Source organism: Condylura cristata, unplaced genomic scaffold (genome assembly GCF_000260355.1).
Source record: "Condylura cristata isolate star-nosed mole 26May11 unplaced genomic scaffold, ConCri1.0 scaffold00008, whole genome shotgun sequence".
NCBI classification, from domain to species: domain Eukaryota; kingdom Metazoa; phylum Chordata; class Mammalia; order Eulipotyphla; family Talpidae; genus Condylura; species Condylura cristata.
This window is the reverse complement of record NW_004567109.1, coordinates 46,362,668-46,383,251: the sequence shown is the minus strand read 5'-3', so window position 1 is coordinate 46,383,251 and position 20,584 is coordinate 46,362,668. Positions and strand designations below refer to the sequence as shown.

The window sequence follows — 20,584 nt, the reverse complement described above, 5'->3', positions numbered from 1 at the left end:
AAAGTTAATTTTACCTTAGGACCTAGATTTTGGCTAAAATTGTAACTTCATTTGTCTTAACTTCATTTGTCTTAGGTGATATTTAGACAACAATTGGAAAAGTGAAGAAATTCATCCATTTTTCCAAAGACAAAACACACTTGTTTCACTGAGAGCAACTGAGGCTTGTTTATTAAAATTCACCAAAGTAGGTATCGGTCTGCCTATCATATCCCAAGTATTTTTACAACCCTCAAAATGATCTACAATAATATGGTTCCAAGATACTATTCACCATCTGTCAAGGCAGTTGAGCTAAAATCTTACTTTTTAATTAAGGAATAGTAATATATGAGGAAAACTTTTTTTTTCCTCCCAGAGCAGCAGTTAATCAGGGTTGAGATTTCTTGGGGGGCTCAAAGTTATCTAATGCCACAGATTTTATATTGTGTTATTTGACTTTCTGAAGGTCATCTTGTAATAGGGGAGCCAAGATCTTTAGTTATGCCTGGACAGATAGAAATGCATTTTAAAACAAACAATAGGCAACAACAAAGTAAAAAGGCCACTGTGTGATGTCTTCATCATTATGCCAGTAGAAGTCATCTGAAAAGTCGGGTGATTTTCCAAATGGAAACACAGAAAGACTTCTACCAGGCTTTGGATAGAGATTAATGGGAGTTCAGGTTGGGTAATAGGTAGGCTATGAAAAACAGAGAAGGGAAAAAGAAACTCCAGGAAATTCTATCATAGCAAGTTAACAATATAGGGTTTAAAAATAAAGAAAGAAAAACAACAAGTAATAACCATGCTTTACTATTTTTAGAACCCTTAGTACTATTTGGGGAACCACATTATAAAAATACAGATTTATGTGTGGTAATATAGGTTCATTATTTGGATTCCGGACTGTCAAGTTTAAAGTTTCTCCTGTTTCTAGTTTGGCTCCTGGGATAAAAGCTGGACAGAAACTATAATTTATTGTGTATAGACTAGATGCCAAGAAAATTGATTAAAGTTTTATGTACAAAAGGGTATTTCCACTGAATTTATGTTGATGAGTGTCTCTTCAGAAAGAAATAGAAATGATGTACTTTTACTTTTTGAAGAGAAGGCAAAATAAATGTGTCAAGAGTCCATTAGTGTAGCGAAGGTTAACTAGAGGCAAACAGGTCAGAAGTAAAACTCAGGTTGGGTCCAAGACTTTTACTGCTTAAGACACACTGTTATTCTGGACTAGCATTCTTCCTCTCATGACCCACTAATCCCTTCACTACCTCATTTATTTCCCTGCTTAAATGTCACCTCCACAAGGAAGCTGTCCCAGATCAGTCTGTCTATAGCAATCAATCACTTCTATCCCAAACACTCCAGTCAAGTTGTTCTCTCTTTCACCTCGTTCTTTCCTTTCTAATAATTTTCAAAGTTTGTGGTAATAATTTGGTTCTTCTTGTCATGTAAGAGGGAAGCTCTTGGTCCCTGATCGGCCAACATGGTCCCATATACCAGAAGTTGTTGATGGATGAGAGCTGTGCGAGAGAGTCCAGTGGTCACCAACACAGTGGAGTGGCAGAATGGGGAAGGTCCTAGAATGAGTAACTACAGCTGTCTCCTCTCTACCACCTGTTGGTTGAATGACCTTGATCAAAATTCTTAAATTTTCTGGGACTCAGTTTCCATATCAGATGAGAGAAATTTACTGAGAAATTTTTAAGAAGGCATTTTGACTTTAGGGTACAAGATTCTAAGTGCATCCAATTATGGATGCTGATAACATTCTTTTCCCCACTCATAGGAGAGGTATGGCCATCTCATTATTTCTAAGTATACCTAGCTGTGTTATGAAAAATGTTCACATAGATATATTAACTTTTCTATAGATGTGAATAATCAAAAGGAAAAGTACTAAGTTTGGGGAGTTACTCTGACATATTTGGTGTGATTTTAACTGCTGTGCAACTAGTTTCATTTATTTTCATGAGAAAAACTGGAAATCCAGGTCTTACACTTATTAGCTGTATGGCCTTTTGAGTCTCAGTTTTCTGATCACTGTGATAGATAAGCACCACCCCACCAGTCTAAAGGACAGAGTGAGGCTTAAATAAAATAACCTGGAACATATTAAGTGCACAAAAATGTTGGTTAATGTCAAATGAATTTTTTTCCACACTTTATTTACCAATGAGATTCATGTGGGCAAAAAGCAAATGAGATTGTTTTTACTATTAGCTGCAGAAGTGCAGGGTATGGTTATTGAGATACATTTGACTCTGTAGTCACTGACATTTAATTTAGGTAGGAGAGGGTCATTGTTCAAACAGAAAAGATGTTAACATGAATTTGGGATCTCATTTACCATTGGAATCATGATATATTTGCTATTATAAAGCTAAGCTCAAAGATTTGATATTTCTTGAAGTCCAACTTTTTTCAAACTGATAAGATACGAAGTCAAAGGCATTGTAAAGCTGTATAGAAAATTTGAGAGCTGTTACTCACCAATCATGAAAATAATTTTACACTTCTTCAAATCTTCCATGAAACCTTTGAAGACAAGAACAATTTCAGTTATTGACAACAAACACTCTAATGGAACCCTAATTTTATTATGGCACTAAAAAAAAACCAAATCATTTAATTTTATTTCACAAGAAGTTTGATGCCAATAAAGGTGTGAATAGGTCACTTAAGTTAACATTCAAATTTTCTCGCCCCAGGATGGACAAACCAAACAGTTGAGGCTGGAAGCATGCCTCCCTGGATAGATGTAAGGGAGGGCATCTGAATACTTCATTATTTTGTTAACCCTGTGCTGAGAAGCTTTTTAAATTACAAACTACTCCACCGAGTCAAAGATATAATATGACATAGGGTATTGTGATTTTTCACCTTATGAAAAGTTTACAATGAAATTTTCAAGTAAAGACACTAGAGTTCAGTGATATTAGATGTTTTCTGTTTGGAACCCTGGGGCCCTGGGTATGCATTCTAGACTCTGGCTGCTGAGATTCCTGGCACACCCGCCTTGGGGAGAAGCCCAGAGAAAGCGCCAGGACCCCCTTAGGTAGGCAGCCCTAAATCCCTTGTCTAGATGGAACTGTTGGCTTTTCTCCTGGTTCTGGAAGCAGCTACTTTTACCCAGCCAAGGGCATGAGTGGATAAAATGTCAGAATGGCAGACGGAGAGGTAGTAGAAGATTTTTATTTCCCATCTTATGATAATATTGCCATTTTTACACTTAAATAAACTGATAGCAATATGACTTCATGTTTCATGGAGATGAGTACTTCTAGAAGTTATACCATTCTCATTTTTCAGTGGAATTTCAGTGGCTCGTTCATATGTTCAATGCTCTGGTTTTGCAGGAGTCCACTATTAGCTGAACCAAAGTGACAACTCTTTGAGTGAGAAGCAGGGTGAGAGAAGCAGGGCCGGGGATCGCGGGGGAAGGAGATAGGGAGAAAGAGCTGAAAGATGAGGAAAGAAGTGAATTTGGGCTTCTTTGGAAACATTTGGTTTTCATAGTGATGTCTGACTTTTGAAATTCTTTTTAATCAAGACATACTTTTATCACTTTGTGACTGGAAAACATCCTACTTTAAGTAGAGTTTTGTAACAGTGGCAAATACCTTGGGGCTCTTACCACCTGGGATCACAAGTCATCTCATGTTCTCCAGACTGCCAGTTCTGCTTATGAAGCTGAGCAACTTTTAATCTATTTGCAATCTAGGAAAGTACCTGTGGTCATCACCATTATTATTTTTGGTATGATTGCATCATATTCTAGTTTTTAAAAGATATTTTTAAAAACAAATGATGGCATATTCACATATCACCACTGCAAATTAAGTGTACATTTTTTTTACAGTGATAAAGGAACATGCATATGTTACGATGAGCACAAAATATTAGAGGTAATATTTGCATATACACATTATAAAGATTTTTTTAATGACACATACTGTTATCTCAGGCACAGTAGTAATAATTGTGCATTCTTGGCTATGTAAAAACAGGTATATAAACAACACACTGGGACAAAATACATTAGAACAGGAACCGTGATTACTTACAGGCAACCAGGTTTTATGTGATTCTCAATGTTTACCTTAAAAAATTTTCCACAATGAATATGTGACAATTTTCTAACCAGGAAAAAAGGAAATTTATTCACCAATCAATCAATCTCTATCTAGTTGGGACTGAGATGGTTATTTACTCTTCGCTTATATTTATGTGCCTTTCCCCATGAATCACCACGATGTCACTTGGTGACAGATTTTCACATATTGCTATTGCCATTATCATCAAATGACACTTTATCTAGGACCTCACACTCATGGAACAGTGTAGGATTAGAGCTGAGCTTATTTAGAAAGCCCAGATCACTTACTTGTATGTGCCCACAGTCAACATAAACATATTTTTATGGGCCACAATTATAACAACATTAGTTATGGGGCAGAAGTGTAGAAGTTATTTTACCTAGGAAGTATGAATTGTATCTTCTCCATGCAACCTCAAATTCAGAAAGTTTTACCTATTTTTTGTTATATGTATAGCTAATTATGGGAAGAATTTTTCAGTTTTTGCAACATGTTTAACATGCCAAAATGGTAAAGCATTATAATGTGGATATTTCTTACGCTGCATCCCAATGGTACACTATTATGCAGGAAAAAGTGGCAACAAATTTGAAAAATGTTAGACCAAACTGGCTGTCTTACTGCAGGACTCATGGGTGTGCCTTGAAGCAGATGCTTCCAGAAAGTAATGAGTGTTGTTTTCCAAACAAATTTTACCAGGGCACCCTCTTTTGTGACTATCTTGACAGTCATGTTCTCTAGGCAGGTAAGAGGCATCTCTTGGTGAGCCACCCCTTTGATCCTCAACATGGAGGAGAAGGGGCAGATGCCAATCATTCCCATTTTTACCATGTTCTTTGGTTAAATGAAGTACATGCAGCTAGCATCTTGGATCCCATAGTTGGTGTTTAATAAAAAAGACAAGCTTAAAGTTACTAAAATGACAACGGTGGCCTGATTGAGAAAAGAAACTCACCTCCTGTGGTATCCTCTCCAAAGACATTTAACTGGTCTTCACCCTGTTTAAAAAAATAGTTGATATTAGGTGATATTATTTTGCCAACAACATACTTAACCATCCCAACAAGTTCATGAAAGACCTGCTATTAATAGCCACTTTTTGCAGATGAAGAGCCTGAGAGTTTGAGAAGTAAAATTGCCTGAAATTATCCACATTTGAAAAAGGGCTTTCTGTCCCCAGAGCTCACGCTTTTCTTTAATGGTACAAAATCTTGCTTCATTTTCTTGCTGCAAACCTACCTACCTGTGGACAGAAAAGCTGGCTTCAGAAAAACAAAGCCTTCAGTATCCAAAACTTACAGGTAGGTATAATCACCACTGTTTTATAGCAACTCCATAATTAAAACTGTACATGGTAAATGTCTGTAAATATTGTTATCATTTTGAGCCATGTGGTTGCTTTTGCAAAGGTTTAACTATTGGCCACAGCTTGCCAATCCTTGAACTGAAGTATGAAAAAAGAGAAGCTGGAGTGACCAACTCTGATTGAGTTTTTCTTTTTCTTTTTCACTCAACCAGCTGCCTCATTTTCTTCACAGAATAAATCATGGTGGTTAGGGGACAATCCAGAAAGAAAGTTTACAGGAAAGCTGTGGATGAGAATTCTCACTCTCAGTTATGTTTCTGTCCACCCCATTTTCCCACTCCTAGTAAATGCACAGAAGTTTCTATTGTAATGTTCCAGATATACAAAAACTGACTTCCAGATATATTTGAAAGTATCTATAATATTTGGATTTACTTTAATGTAGATATATAATCTCTTTGCCACTAGTTGGTACACAGAAAGCATATTTACACTATACATGTGTCTATCAAATACACACTATTCTATAATACTGTTCTACTCATGCGTTCTCACTTATCAATAGATCCTGGACAACTTTTTAACTCAGGACTTCATGTTCTTGGTTGTATGGTTTTTTGTTGTATGGAAGGTAGAATAGTTGTTTCAACTATACCTTTATTGATGGACTACTGTGTTCTTTCCAGCCTTTAGCTATTTTTTAAAAAGTAGCACATTGGCCAAACTCTCAGTGCCATTTCATACATATTTATCTGTAGGATAAATTGACAGATATGTGAACGTGAAGTCAAAGAGTAGTGTATTTACAGTTTTCAGAGATCTGGCCAAACTGCTGTTCATAGAGGTTGTGCCAATTTGCAGGGGCAGCTTCTGCTCACATGCCACTGGAGTTCCTTGCCTCTAATTCACTTAGATGCAGGAGTTAGTCAGATGAGGTCGTCTAGTCACATTAATGCTTCCTTGATGCAAACTGCCATGAAAGCACTTTGAAAAAAGCCTTGTCACCTTTTTGGGGAACACCTGCCTTCAGGGCAACTTTACTGCTTGTTCATTTTTAGATTTGCCTGTGTATCCAGAATTATTCTAGGTGAGAGAAGAGTCTTTACTGGAATGGTAATTTGGGGACACATTAACATTGATCAACTCCCTCCCATGAACAGCAAAAACACATCAATTATTCTCCAGAAAGTCTCCTCACTATTTCCTTTGTGGAAATCATTGCAGTTTGGAGCAGGAAAGATGGGGGGGGGGGGGGGGAGGTCATCTAAACCCACCCTTCCAGCTTCTCTCCCATTTTATCAGTGAGGAAATTGATAGCTAGAGAAGTCACGTGAGGCGCCCATGACCATGTCAACACGCCTTCCTGATGTCAGGATTGGGATGAAAGTCACACCTCCTACCATGTAGCATGGCTCCTGGCATTTAGTCTCATCAGCGTAGGTGCCTTCAGTAGCAGTGGATGCTGCCGCCTCCCTAGCCAGGGCAGCCACCCCCCAGCTGCCAAGGGCTCAGTCTGGCCCCTCCTTGAGTCCCAGAAGTCCCCTCAAGATCAGGCGGAAGCCAGCATGCAGTGGAAAGGCATCCTTCCTCATCTTCTCCCCTTACTCTATCCTGCATCTCGGAGCATCTCCTAAGGCCCTTCCCTAATAACATACTTGCAAAGGAAACAGCTCAGGGAAGCTCTTCTGAGCTAAGGACCTATTCTTATATGTTAGCTTAGACGCAGCTACATAGCAAGAGTTTCAATAGTGCTTGCTAGAAAAAGACTGTTTCATCAGACAGCCTATTTCTTGTCAACAGTAATGTTAAGAGGAAACCTTTGAGTCCCCACCCTTATTTTTCATGGTTGTTGGATTATCAGACTTAGCCCCACCTTGCAGGCTAAACTGTATAGCTCTTCCCTGTACGTAGCTATCATGTTTTGGGAGTTTGGTCATGGTACTTTGAACTTGTAAAACAATGTGCCGTGTAATTAAAGAACCTGTCTGACCTCTGGCTAATTGAGTTTGACCTGTTTCTGTCCATAACTCTTACGGCTTTCCATTCTGTGTGCCCAAAGACTTCAGCGAGTGCCAGTATTATTTCCATCGAGGCACTGATGGTGAATAGGGTTCTGGGACACAGCTGTAAGCTGTCATCTCCTCTCCTGCAGGAATTCAGTGCCCTCCTTCACTATGTGAAAGCCCAGGTGAATGGGATGTTTGATTGAAGTGTCTTGCCTACTATCGATGCTCAAGTAGCCCATGGTTTCAATAGGAATCTTTTGTCAGTAAAATTAATCGGGCACTTGAAAAACACACACACACACACACACACACAGATGGATGAATGAAAGGCCAACACTTTTGGTTTTGGTAAAAAATGATGCTGTATAACCCATAGAGACCCTACATCTTGCTTTCTTCTTTTCAAATGCTAGATGAAAGGGCATTAGTTTCAGAATGTCAATTATACAAAGAGCAAAGTGTTATATAGGCTTATTGGAGAAATCTCTGAGAAGGTATTTATACTTAGACATGTACCTGATCTTCTCTGCTGCATATTTTGAGAAAAGCAAGACCTGCCAACTTCCACCCTGAGTACTGAGAACCTCTTGTTTTACAACTTTTTACTGCGATGCCCACTCCATCTTGCCAACTCTTTGTCACTTGCATGTCAGAATTGGGGGGCAAGACTTCATGATTGTTCAATATTAAACTAGAATATGGGTTGCATGAAGCAGGATACTAAATCTGAAGAAACTGACAAGAAGCAGTGGAAGTACAGGCACAGATTTTATGTAAGTGGCATTTATGCCTCGCAAGTACTGAGCCAAGACAGCCTGTGATGACGTGATGAGCATGGGTGAAGGGGGAGCAAAAAGCAGCAAAACTTGCAAAAAACCAGATTCAGATTGCCACATTTTTTTATGCTGTGTATCTGATAATATAGAGATACCTGGTGGGGAGAAATCTACAATCTACAATTGTGTGAAGGGACACAATTCAGAATCTCAAGATAGAATTCATAGCTTTATGGGGAAATTGCACATTTGAACCAATCTCCTGATCTAGTAATAAAAAGAGCAAAAGCTATCCACGTTCAACTTTATCTCCCTATGTGGATGTGTAAAGTGGAGGAAAGGAACGTCTTTTGCAAGGCTGGATTCTGACACCGTTACTTGTGAGGAGACAGCTAATGTGTGTGTCTGTTTCCCTTTGTGAGCAGAGCTCCAATGTTGCCACCTGAAGATCAGGTTGTCCTGTCACTCCCAATTCCTTGACTTACTGAATTTTGGGTGGGAGAGAGCAAAATAGAGCAGCATCGTTTCAGATGGGCTCACGAGCTGCAAGGAGTTACATACTTCCAGCAGCTCGTGGGTGCTGGTCCAGTTGCACATGGCTCCATCACAAGCCAAACACACCAGCCTACAAAGCTGACATTTCAACTGTGTTTGTAGTTGTAGGAGTGTTGTGGCAGGTGTGACCTCACTGGAAGGCTGCTATGGCCCTGTGGCTGTGGAACGGCATCACTGAGGCTCTGCTGTGCCACTGGATGGGGCTGTGACTCAGCTTCGTTGCTGCTCAAAGCTGGACTGGGGACTGACTTCAGTGCTGGGACCCCAACCTGCGCTTCAGAGACTCTTAGGCAGTGTCCCCTTGCTGGGGGCAGGAGGGGTGGCCTGGGACTCCTACTGGCCTTTTTTTTTTTTTTTTAAAGATTTATTTATTTATGCATGCAGAACTGGGGTACAGGCCAGAGGTTCAGGGTCAGTGAAAGGATTCACCAGAGACTGACTGGGGAGCATAACAGGCAGACAGACGAAGTACACTGCTGACAGGAACAGCGGGCGGGTCAGGAGAGGTCTGCTGCGCCACGTGGTCACTTCCGTGGTGGGGGATTCAACTCACATTGAAGCTGCTGTGGCTCTTTTGCAGTGCTGCGCTTTACCCCACTGCGCCTCCAGGGTGGCCCTTACTATCCTTCTTAAGGAGACCATATGTGATTGAATCCCCCCCCCTCACCCCCAAGCCTGAAAGCAAAGCTTTTCTGGGAAGGAGGAAGAAATAGTAGGCCATTTTGGGGGGTGTCATCCTACTTCTGAGTAATCTGGTTGTATTAGACAATTCGTGTGTTTCATGGTATAGAAATGGGTATTGCTTTAAATGAGATGATGAGGAAAGGGCTTTACTTGAGAACAAAATGTTACAGTTAAAATTAATTTCTTGCCTTAAAATTCACAAATGCTGCTGACTACTTTTTTTTTTTTCTGGTGATAGTGAGCAGACATCAACTTCAAAATTAAAACACAAAAAGGATGTCAAAGGTGTTTCCTAGGTTCTGAGACAATGTGAGCAGCAGCTTCTTCTAATTTTTTTCTTATCTCCTCTAGTGCTAGGTAGACAATACTTATTCTGGAAGAATTATGAACCATGAAATGGTAGCAATGAGGATTTTCCTACATTTTCATTTAAATTGATATAATGATTTCATCTCTGGGTATAAGAAGCACATTCTGCCATTCTCAGAAGTTCACTGAGACTTGTAATAGGAAAAAAGAATAATTAAAAAAGAATAACCCATGTGAGACCAGGCTATTTCCCTATCTTGTAACCTGAAAATAAAAATTTTGGATTCTTTCATTATATCAGTTAAAAACCAGTGATACAGTTCACAAATGACTTTGAAGACACTTCGTGGCACTGCTATTTGGGTAGTATTTACAGGGTTTTCAGTGGATGGATGATTTCATTTAATTCTAGAAAAAAGTACTAGGAGAAGGCGAGTTTTCCAGTTCTTGTTTTTCAGATAAGAAACTCAAGTTCAGCGTTTATGAGGCCGGTGCAGGAAGACCCAGCTTGTGTTCAGGTGACTGTCCCATGTCCTGGGAGGTCTGAGGTGCAGGAGGACGGTGCAGTGAGGGACTGGACCCCCAACTGTGGTCCACCCTCATGGTGGGTGGCATAGGCACAGAAACAAAGCTGCTAAAGAGGGACTGAAGCTGGGTCCTGCTTGGCCGATGATTTAAATGAAATTCTCTAAATTTTACTAGTAAGGTTGGATGAAATTCCGCACATCTCTAGCAGAATATTGGCAAAAAGAGTTTTAGCTACATTTTATCAGAAGGCAGAAGGGAGACCAGTCTCTGAGAAATGTTTTGAGTGTTTACAGTTCTTTTCCTAAAACATGTTTTCATTTAAAATAAAGGGCCATTTGAAAAAAAAAAAAGAAAGAAGTATGGGAAGTAATTTAGTTACACCCGAGAATTTATTTTACAGCAAGTCTCATTTTTCTTTCACCGAAGTATACACAATTAGAGGTCTGCTTGCTGTGGAAGTACTTGTGTAATTGAGTAAACAGGGATGAAAAAAATATAGGAGATGGTAGGCTAACCTTTTCCCTGTCTTATTAAATTGCAGGTTCTCTACATGAACTGCTTTAAATAGTGGTTTACAGATCTAGTTCTCAAGAAAGAATGGTATTTTTCTTCTTTTATATATAAATTGAAATGGTGGTATCTCTAATAAGGAATTTTAAAGAAATTTTTTTAAAGAAATGTTTTTACCATCTCAAAATGTGTTCAATTCAACACACTGCTAGAAAACCATGTAAAAAACACATTTTGTCTTCATCTGTCAAATGTGGCACCAGTGATTTTTTTAAAGGAATTTTTAGGCTGGTGATTTAAAGGAAGGAACATTTCCCATCCTGATTTCACCTCATTTAAAGTTAATGTTACTTATAAGATCATATCTGACTAGAGTTTTACCAAGAAGAATTATTTGATCTTTACCTCTTAGCTTTCTGGTTCCATGTAAAAAGAAAGAAAATGGCAAAGTTCAGCTTCAGTCCTTGAGAACCACAGCACAGTGGCTTGTCTCTAGTGATTTGGTTAGATACTGTCAGGAGGTAGGGTCCTTATGAGATATTCTTATCAAAGTAGAAAATCAGTTTTATTATTAGAGTAAAACATACCATATATATGTTCATGTGTTTTTTAGGGAGAACAATACCAGCTAGAAGAGAAGGCCACTATCTTTGTGTAAAAATGATGTAAGACTGGCCCTCCCTTGTGGCGCAGCGGGTTAAAGCACAGCACTAAGAAGCTAAAGCCACTTCCGCATAAGTTCGACTCCTGCCTGCCCCAGAGGTGACCACATGGCGTGGCAGACCTTTCCTGGACCGCCCGCTATTCCCCTCAGCAGTGTACTTCGTTGATCTGCCTGTTCTGTTCCCCACTCTGTCTCTGGTGAAGCCTCTCGCCGCCCCTGAGTCTCTGGCCTGTACCCCAGCTCTGTATGCACAAATAAATCTTTAAAAAAAAAAAAAAGATGTAAGACTAGGGGAAGGTCTGGATGAGGTGAGCAGAAGGCGGGCTCCAAGGACTCCTTGTCAGCTCCGCCTTCATCTTTTCCTCATAGTTTCTTGCTCATCATGGAAGAACAATGTTTGCTCTTCCGCGATGTCTGTGTCTGCTCTCTGTGGTTTACAGCCTTTCTTTCTTTCTTTTTTTTTTTAATTTTTATTTATTTTTAATTTTTATTTTTTTTTAATTACAGCCTTTCTTTCTTACAGATGTTTTCCAAGGACTACACCAAATCTGCCATCTAGTCTGATCTTGCCCCTACTTCTCTCTTTATTCCCAGTGTTTGAATGCAGGTGTTCAGTCCTCTGAGGTCTAAGGGGAAGGCTAAGGCTGAGTGTGGAGTGGGACAGGGCTTGTGAGTAGTTGTGGGGTATATAGCAAAGGAGGAACGAAAGATGACATTCAGGTTGGATCTGTGAATCTAAGTGGCAAGTCAAAAAAACGTTCTCTGTAGAAACCATTGTATGCTGAGATGTTGGGGCTTTAAGGAGCGAATAAACTAAAGAAGGGTTCAGAAGGAGTGAATAAACTAAAGGAGAGGCTTGCAGAGATCCCCGAGTTGTTGCTATCTACAGTTGCTTGCTGCAACTTCCATAAAGTTAATGCTCTTTAGCCCAAGCTAATTAATATAAACTCTACCTTTGACAAATGAGCATATTGATATTTCCCAAACCTGATCTGTCTCTGGATTCCTACTTATTATGGTCACCCAGCCTGTAATGCTTTCCCTTTGCCTTGAGTTTGTCTTCTTTGTAATTCCCCTCGTCCCTAGGCCTCTAGAACTCAGTCTCTGCTCTATTAGTGAACTCCCAATAAATGAATCACTTGGTCCCTAGTACGTGGAGGGGCAATAACAGCAATAAGAGTGGGCAACATTTTTGGAAGAGTTGCCAGACTCTATGCCAAGTACTTGAATTTAACTATATTTTTATTTAGTTTCCTACCCCCCTGAAGATAGGCTTGTGTTTTATTTTTTGGTATCCTTACAACAGGATAGAGATAAGTTAGGATTTGGAAATGATGAATGTGGATGAAGGCAGGTTTTTTTCTGCCCAAATATGGTAAGAATAATGTAGAAGAGACAACACATAGTCTTCAACAGAAGGAAGAAAGAAGTAATATAAGGTAGAAAGATCTAAATATCTCAGATCCATAGTTGTCCTTCCATGGCCAGGTTTATCTGGAAGGTGGAAAGTCCCACCATCAGACATATTCAAAGAGAGGTGGAATGACAGCTTCCAGCAAAGTGATTTATAGTCCTTTAAAGAGGTTAGACTAGGTGATGTCTGAAGAAGCATCGAAGGCTGAGAATGTTAAATTCATTCAATAATTCTGCATATATCATTGAAAACTGTGATAGACATCTATGTCTTCAAAGACATTCATGGCTTAATTCCTGTCCCTGGTGACTACATTACCTTACAGGCAAAAAGACTGTAGCTTAAGTTAAAGCTCTTTAGATAGGGAGGGCATCCTGGCTTATCTGGGGGGAAGGGAGGACCAATGTAATCACAAGGATTCTTTATATATAAAATAGTTTATTTTTACATATTTTTGTGCATTTTCCCATCTCAGTTGCAATCTCCTTGGGTTTCCCATCACCAAATCACCCATGTACTATCACCAAAGTCCAGTGCATTTCCCTCCTCCCACTGTTTTTGATCCCATTCCCCACTCCACCCCCACAAAATGTCTCTGGTATATAGCTGCTCATCATTATCACTATTTTCTCGCCTGTTCCGTTATATTCCTGTTCTGAGAGAAACCATCTGGTATTTTTCCTTTTCTTTCTGACTTATTTCACTAAGCATGATCTTTTCCAGCTCCATCCATGTTGCTGCAAAAGACATGTGTTTCTTTTTCTTGGTTGCTGAGTAATATTCCATTGTGTTTATGTACCACATTTTTTTAATCCATTAATCCATTTTTGGGCATTTGGGCTGTTTCCATGTCTTTCCAATTGTGAATAAAGCAGCAATAAACATGGGGGTGCAGGTATCTTTTTGAATCAGTGTTTTTGAATCACAGGGATTCTTAACAGGGAAAGTTAAGAGGATCAGAGTCAGAGAAGTTATGATCAGAGAGCAGAGGTCAGAATGATGCCTTTGCTAGAAGGGGCCACAGTCAAGGAATGTGGCAACCTTTAGAAGCACAAAGGCAAAGAAATGGACTCTCTCCTGGAGCATCCAGAAGGAATGCAGTCTTGCTGGCTGCATGATATGAGGCCAATACAACTTACTTGGATATCAAATCTCTAGAACTGTAAGATAATACATTTGTGTTGTAATAACTTGCTATAGTAGCAATAGGTAATTCATACAACTTCCCCTATATTCTAGGAACAAGTTTAGATGCTGAGAATGTATCATTAGGGAACAAACAGGTTGGACTCATTGAGCATATCAGTTATTTAAGTATATGTTGAAACTAAAGGCTTTAGATGATTTGTGTCCTCATAAGCTCTTATCCAAATAGACTTATATGCCAGCCTAATACCTAAACACAGAGAAGAATGGAGCAACTATTGGTGGAGGTAGAATGGAAGATCCAGAAGAATGCCAGGGGCCTCTCTTCTGCCTTTCCCTCCACCCTACTTGGCAGACACACTCAGATGCCTGCTCAACATCCTTCCTACCGCCTCTCCTGCAGGCACAGCCTATTTCCCTTTTCGGAGGCTGAAAATACCAGATCCTAGCTTTCTCACCCTCTGCATTATAGGCATGGGCTTGTGACCAAACGTGGGCCAAGAGAATGTGAAAGGCACGATTTGAGGGGGAGCTCTGGAAGACGGATTGCCTACCATTAAATAGACAAAGGGGCCGAACTAGGGAGTCAGTCTGCAAATGTCCTCTGAGGACACAATGTTTGGAGCCACAACCCCCATGGTGTGGCCTTTAAAGGAGGCATTGACCACATACTGAGGAAGCAGATGGGAAAGAGAGAAGCGGTCTGGGCCTATTGGCCACTGCTGGGCCTGGAACCATGTCTGGACTGCGGCTATGGGAGAAAACAGCATTTTAAATTGCTTAACCCAATTTTAGTTATGTTACTGGCAAGTGCATGCAACCTCACTGAATCCTGCTGAACTTCTCTATAACCGCAACAGTGTTTTCTTGGGTGAATAATGACACCTTGAGCCTGTACCTGAAAGCACTTATTAGTAATCTAAGGAATGAGTTATTGAGGGTTAAGGATGTTTGGAATCCAAACCCACAATCTCCCTACTTTTGGCTCTTATGGAGGACTCCAATCCAGTGTTCGAAAAATCTGGCTGCCATACAGCCTGGCAATGTTCAGTGCGCCCACAGAGTGTGGGCAGGTGCTGAACCAGGCAGGCCTACAGTTTTCAAGAAGGGTGCTTTGTGGCTGCTTTGTTTTTCACTCTCCATTATGATTACTTTATAATTATCAATTTAATTTGTTGTGGGTTGCTCATTTAACACTGTGGTGTGTGGTGATACTCCTTTGCAGTCAGTCTTTGAGGACAGACTTTAAGATCTACAAGTTCAAGATTTGCAAGTTCAACAGTTCCCAAATGAACCTCCAGACTACTCCAGTTACAGAACTTATGTCTCGAAACCCCCAGGACACTGGTGCAATAAAGGTCAGGGCGGTCGCAGAGATATCTTTTGGGTGGAGGACTGCACAGTGAAGCAAGCTGGCAATAGAGGCATTATAAAAAATACTTCAGCACACTCTAAACCTTGAACTAATGTTTAAATTATTTTATTATTTTGTCTAGAGCAACAATATCCACATTTATTATTTCATTTAATTTTCTTTTTTTAGTAGTGTACTGAAGGAAGTATACGCTTCCTCATTTTATTTAGTTGAAGCTGTGTTTTAGGGATTACAGAATGTGCCTGGCTCATAGCGCTAAAAAATGTGGGACTTGGGAGTCAAAACAAAGTCATCCTGGTTCCAAAACCTGGGTTCTAACTTTGAAAAAAATATAGCTTTTGTGTTATTAAAATACAAAAAGTTCAATATCAGCAGGAAAACGATGGGGATTCAGTTGTATTTGTGTCCATAAGGTGCTTTTCACCTGTAAATTAGAAAAATGTTTTGGGATTACTATATTGAGACTGAGATTTTTGTTGAATAACTATTTTAATGGAAAATAATTTTTATTTAGGCAAGTTAACTCTAAAGACACCACTTAATAAAATATCTAGTTCTGTGCCTCAAATCTACTTTGCCTCTCTTTTTCTGCAGGCTGTAGGTGCTCATGGGTTGCTGGCAAAGGGAAATATTTGTTGTTAAGCTCCTGCCAAGCACTACAACAGATGCTCTCACAGATAACTCATTATCTCATGCTAATATTATGAGGTAGGTTTAACAATCTGCATTTATAAGTGAGAAAAATTATAGCTCCAAATATTTTATTTTATCATTTATCTACCTTAAGGGAGAGTAAAAAAGCCTATCAGAAAATTAAAGGGTTTGATATTTGTCCCTTTTTGCACCATCATGCCAGTGGTCTGTGCAAGACCAATGGCAATGGTAGCCTCAAATTTTCACTCTTTCCTGACTTCATGCCTCTTGCAATGTGACTTAGCTGATTCTCTCATGGAGAGATGATTCTTTTCCCCCACCCTGGAAACCGTGCTACTTTTGTGAATTGCTTTATTAACCGAATGAGGAAGAGGTGACTGTGTGCCATTTATGAGGCTGTGTTTGAGAACCTCTGTGATTCTACTTCCTCCCTTTTCCCTGTCATGCCATGAGGACAAGCCCAGGCTAGAATCCTTAAGGATGAGAGACCTTGTGGAGCAGAGGCTGAGTCATCCCAGCTGAGGCCAGGCTAGACTAGCTGATCCTGGCTGACCTAGCAATTAACCAGTTAAAGTCTTGTCAAAGAAACAGAGCCAATAGAACAGAACTCTATTACCACAAAAGATGACTGCAAGGAATTGGCTTACACAATTTTAGGGTCTGATTAGCTCAACCTGAAGTCAACCTGAATGGCAGCCTAGAAATGCCACAGCAGAACTTGGAACCATGGGGAAAACTTCCTCTTCCTCAGGGAAAACTTAGTATTGCTTTAAGGCCTCATCACTGATTGGACAAGCGTATTATCAAGAATAATCTCTTTTACTTCATTAACTGATGCAGATATTAATCCTATCTACTAAATATCTCCATCACAACAATCAGGCTGGTATCTGATTAAATAACTGGACACAACAGGGCAGCGAAGTGAACACACAAAAGTGACTATCACACTTTGGATATGGGACCTCAGTGAAACTTCTCAGCCAGCCCTAGTGTCTCAAGAGAAAAAATAAACACTGAGTTCTAGGCTGTTTGACAGCTATAGTTAACTGCTACTTAGCATATCTTACTTTGAAAGACTATTGGAAAACCCAATAGCCCAAGGACTTGGCTATTTCTATGTGGGTTTTCTGCTGTCATTTTGCCAAGATGGTGTGGAAGACAGTTAACAGATTGGTTTCTAGAGTGAACTAGCTGTGTACCTCCTGGAATGTTTTACTTGAAGACCAGCTTTTGTATTTCTTCCTTTAGTAAAAATCTCTGCACCAACTTTCAAGGGAGGTAAAAGAGAAACATCTTATCATCTTTTGAAAAGTCTTTGGCAAAGATTAATTGGGGAATATTTAAAAAGCACAATGACATCATACTGCAAAAGTACATATTCACTGATTATCCAATACCAAACAGAAGCAAGAGCCAAGGAAACTGGCCTGCTCATTTCTTCTCCTGCAAGTGCCTCACATTGAATGCTACATGGAAAAAAGAAACGGCCAAAATCAGAAATAAAAGAGGTGCAGATATGACAAGCATTCAACAGGTGTTAACCTTTAAAAGCTGGGACATTGAGGGTGGAGGACTGGACAACCATTGCTGAGACAGAGCAACTCTTTCCCGGTAGCCAGAAGCGGGAGGCTGTGGGTCTTTGAAACTCGGCTGCCATGTACAGCTCTGAGGTTGTACAATGTGCAAATTTTCTGGGTGTGGAGGCTGAGTGATGCCTGAATTCACTCACAACCTGTGAGTCTCAAAGATGTGTGTCTAGAGCGGGAGCTTTTGCTAATTTGCACAAAAATATAACCAAATGGTCTAGCTGTGGCCTGCCTTGAGGTGAAATTTAACAGATTCTCCCCATTAAATATTCAGAAGATAACAGAGTATGGTGATGTGGGTGGGGGTTGAGGGGAAGCAAATGAGAGTTTTCTAGCTTTTGCAAAAGCCATTTCTCTTGTATTAGTCAGATGCTCCCACCCCTTGCCTGAGCCCCTCTAGCCCCGAGACACCGCTCCCTCCAGCCACAGTGAGTAAACACTAAAGCAGGCAGTGGCTACACCAATGCACCCCAGAAGTCTCCTAGTCCTGCTTTGACCCAACCCAGATTTTAGCTCCTCTACTGCTGCTCTCTGCCTTCTCTGGTTCACAGTACAGATTCCTCTCCTACTTACACAATGGTACTGATGATAATGCACAATGATACAGACTCTCAGTGAGAGTCTGATGAGATCTGGGAGCAAGGGCAGGTCTAAGCACAGGGTATCTTTACTGTTTATGAAACTGCTCTACCTCGGGGAGGGGGGCGGGGCTGGTCTTAGACACACCTTCTATGCTCGAGCAGTCTCCTCATACTGTCTATGCAAGACATGAGAACTTAGGGACAATGGGACTGTTCTAAAGGCTGGAACCTACCCTTTTCATTAATGCCTCTTTATGTCTTTTCTGCCTAGCTACTACTAAAATTAAAAATTAAAAGCTCTGAAGAAGAATAAATGTGCAGGAGAATATGGCATGGTTTCAACACATTAGTATTTATTTTGGAAAATAAAAATGGGAAAGAAATTACCATCTGAAATGGGTGAAGGTGGTTAAAGATTGAAAATTTCCAGTTACAAGATATTACTGGGTGTAGAAGTCCTGGGCATGTGATGTACAGCCTGCTGAATCCAGTGAACAGCGCTCTGTTGGGTATTTGACAGAGTCCCAGGGCAAGTGAGCCCTCTGTCCAAACAGCAGTTAGGGGCTCCATCCAAAAAGGGGCAATGAGTCCCAGGGCAAGTTAGGATTAAGGGGGCAGTTGCAGGGACAGTCTAGGCAGGAACTTTGAGTGAGTTAAACAGACTTCTAACATAAGGACAAGACATTCTAAAAAGTGCTAACCAAACTATAGTCCAGAAATGAGGTCAGGAAGTCTGGAAGGACTAAACAAAGACAGTAAAACTTGAGCAACTAAAACCTTGGACAAGGGAGGTAAACTCTAAGAGCTGAGAAAATGGGCACCTCTGCCGGAGGAGTGTGGCCAGTCACAAAATTACAATGATGAGATTTTAGCATAGAGAGAAAAATAGGCCTAAATACTCCTACACACGAGCCACATGGCTCCCTTGTCCCTCCCAAGAGCAGCTTACCTGGGATCCTTACTTTCTTGTTTTAAATAAACTCTTCTTTCTTAAATGAAGCTTGTCTCTCTCTGCGTCCTTATCTAAAATGCCTGTGAATTCCTTTTTGTGGCTTCACCAGTGGTGACCTAGTGGCTGGGATCCATTCCTGCCTGGGATAGGAGTCAGCTGGGAGGTAGAGCTTAAAAGTTTTCTTCATACAAAAAAAGTAATTTGTAACTATGTGTGCTGACAGATGTTACCTAGACAACTGTGCTAATCATTTCACAATCTATATGTCTGACCACATGTATCTAATGGTTATGTTGAACACTTGAAATAAACACCATGTTATGTGCCAATTATATCTTCATAAAAATTTACCACATGAGAACTAGGTGTATATAAATACCTATTTCAGGCTGAAGACAATTTTTACTTCTAGATATTAGCTTCACAGAGCACAGCTATCAATTGTCTACCTAGTATTCCCAAAGCACCTTCCCTGCGTTGTTAACTAGAGTCAGCAGGCTGTATATCACATGCCCAGGACTTCTACATCAGGAATATCTTGAAACTGGAAGTTTGTAATCTTTAATCTTGGATATTAGCTTCACAGAAGCACAACTATCAATTGTCAACCTGGTCTTCCCAAAGCACTTTCCCTGATTTGGTGTCCTGATTTGATTTGATGTCGACGCATCACAGGGTAGCAGGCCCTGTACACAGTGACCTTCATGGTAGACAGAGGAAGTTGTACTATTGTGAATATGCTCAAGAGGCCCCATGAAGAGAAATCAGGAGCCTCCACTTTCTAAGACAGGAAACAGAGGCTGGGTTGTAGGGAAGTGACACAATTGTCCAGTGTCACACCTCTGATACCTGAATCCAGCGGACGACTGAAAAACTCAGGGAGCTTTTCCCTATCCAAGAAGGAACAACTAAAGATAATGGATATTATTTTCCAGGCAGGACCATTTTAACAGATATTCAGGAAATTAACTATTTGTTGCATGTCTGTATCTCACTTAACTAGGTCCCACAGAACCAACTGTATTTTCTTTAGATTTTGATATCTTATATCGTGCAGTATTTTATACAGTAGGGAACATTTCCATTTCCTAACACCTGCAATCCAATGTGGCATGCCAGTGAACCTGGGTTTGAGTCCAGACTGTGCCTTCATAGAGCAGAAAGAACTGGCTATGTCAACTCTGGACTGGGGCTTTGTGTTTAGTTGGAGAGATTGATGTTAGTTACATAATTGTATGAGTGTGTGCATATTAAATAGACAAGTATATAAAACACCAGTTTCTCCAAAGAACACAGATTCACTAATTTGAAAGGAAACTTGATGCACTCTTATGTTTATAGCAGCACTATTTACAAGAACTAAGATATGGAAACAGGCCCTCCCTGGTGGCGCAGCGGGTTAAAGCACTGCACTGAGAAGCTTAAGCCACTTCCGCATGAGTTCGATCCC

The 20,584-nt window shown here is 40.2% G+C and overlaps 1 protein-coding gene across 2 annotated transcripts in view; it reads right to left on the bottom strand.

Moving 5' to 3' along the window:
* AK5 (adenylate kinase 5) overlaps window positions 1-20,584 on the bottom strand; it is a 214,700-nt gene that overhangs the window by 45,239 nt on the left and 148,877 nt on the right. For both annotated transcript variants that reach the window (XM_012722539.1, XM_004679135.2), the window contains exons 9-10: window positions 5,041-5,083; window positions 2,479-2,523 (exon numbers count right to left, since the gene is read on the bottom strand). In XM_012722539.1, coding sequence (XP_012577993.1) covers window positions 2,479-2,523; window positions 5,041-5,083 — 88 coding nt within the window. The remainder of the gene's footprint in view (window positions 1-2,478; window positions 2,524-5,040; window positions 5,084-20,584) is intronic.